We start from the raw sequence: 1,766 nt of genomic DNA, 5'->3' as shown, positions 1-1,766 counted from the left end.
GAGAGAGAGAGAGAGAGAGAGAGAGAGAGAGAATGAACGTTTGTGTCCCCTTGCACATTAGAGAAGAAAAGGTGTTATTCAATCATAGTGTTAAATGTTCTAAATTATTCCGAGTTGTAAAAAAAAGTAGTGAATAGTGGACTTTCTCAAAACAGAGATTCTGGGTGCTGTCTGTATTAACAGCTAGCTTTTTGGGATTCTTGTGTGGATCTGTTTTGGCACAGTGTTGCATAATTATTTTTATCGTGGGATCAAATCTGAGTCATTCAGTGCCGGAGTCTTCCAGGCGCTGATATGACACCAGGTGTTGTCAGTGCATGTCTTTCTTCTTGGATCACTGCTCACACTGTGTCTCAGCATAAGGGCCTCCTAGACTTAGTACAGGTGAGGTTGGAGTTTACTCATATATGTATGTTTTCTAACAGCAAAGCCTACCCTCCTGCTGAAAATTATAATAAATTGACTGAATGTTTTTATTTTATAATCCTCAAATTGAGAAATTCTGTTTTTGGAAGTAAGTTATCTGTCAACTATGTTTAAATAGAAAAAAAGATTGAGAACCCCAGCTTGTGTCTTTAGAATTTAATTTTTACTTATACCAACTACCAAAAGAAATTTAAAGTATAGTTTTATAATTCTAAGGTATTAATAATATTTAGAATAAATATTTTTTTGTTTTACTAATTTAATAGAAATAAGCATGTGTTGTCTTAATGCTACTTGACCCTTAATTCACTGCACGAATAGTTGAGTGTTTTTGTGTTTGTTCTCTTTCTCTTGCAGGTGCTGGTCTCAGTGTCAGTGATAATGAATCTGGTCAAGGCAGCCAGGAGGGAGGCACCTTGACTGACTCCCAGATTGTAGAACTCAGGAGAATACCGATCGCTGACACCCATCTCTAGCAACTCAGTAAACATTAGAATGAGGATACTTTCATATTTGTATTGGCTCTGTGCTAAAACTCTATAAGTACATGCAGCTGTATAATAGGAAACTGTGAATTGCACTGGATGATTAACCCAGAAGTGATTGTTGTGTTGGAATATAAATTACTTATCCTTGTGCACCCTGAAAATTCACTGCTACAATGAAAGCCTGGGTCAATTTATATCAGTTAATAGGATGTACATATTCCAGGAATATTAGTTGGTTTTTTTAATCATCCTACGTGGCTAACATTGTTTAATAGAAGTAGTAATAATCAATAAAAACAGTAGAATCAATTTGGTATCACCTGGACTCATTATTGTGAGGAAATGTGCATGAGCAAAAAAAGAAACTCCATGTTTAGATCATGTCAAGCACCCTGTTTCTTCTAGCATTGATATAGATGATCCAGATTCAAGACTTCACAGCGTCTAGAAGACTTTCATTCCTAAAAACCATAAAATGTATTGCCTGTTGACGGGGGTACTGCAGTTTGCATAGTCTTTCATCGAAAGTATGTATTTCTGCTCATTATAAAATTAGGGAACTGAACATTTTCCAAAATGAATGTTCTGTTCCCAGTTAAAAATAACTCCAGCAAGCATTTTAGCACAGCTAAGAAGAGGATTATTCAAATAGTACAGTTTGTTTGGGAGAAATATTTCTTGGATTTTTCATCCTTTCTTTGTCTTGGAATGAGAAATCAGAAAGTCTGTCCCAGAACAAACACTATTGTGTTTGTGATGATTTCATTGACTATGATTCCAGAAAAATCATTAGGAACAGAACAAGTTTGTCCTAAGGAAGCTTTTTTGACCTTTTATTTTGGAATTGTTAAG

General features: G+C 35.3%; 1 protein-coding gene across 1 annotated transcript in view; it reads left to right on the top strand.

The window, feature by feature from the left end:
* Positions 1–1,223, top strand: part of ADGRV1 (adhesion G protein-coupled receptor V1) — a 548,236-nt gene extending 547,013 nt beyond the window's left edge. Inside the window, exon 84 of the mRNA XM_019641108.1 lies at positions 784–1,223. Coding sequence (XP_019496653.1) covers positions 784–902 — 119 coding nt within the window. The 3' untranslated portion in view covers positions 903–1,223. The remainder of the gene's footprint in view (positions 1–783) is intronic.
* Positions 1,224–1,766: the final 543 nt, after the last annotated feature.

Source organism: Hipposideros armiger, unplaced genomic scaffold, assembly GCF_001890085.2.
Source record: "Hipposideros armiger isolate ML-2016 unplaced genomic scaffold, ASM189008v1 scaffold_57, whole genome shotgun sequence".
Lineage (NCBI taxonomy): Eukaryota > Metazoa > Chordata > Mammalia > Chiroptera > Hipposideridae > Hipposideros > Hipposideros armiger.
This window is presented reverse-complemented; position numbering and strand designations above follow the sequence as displayed.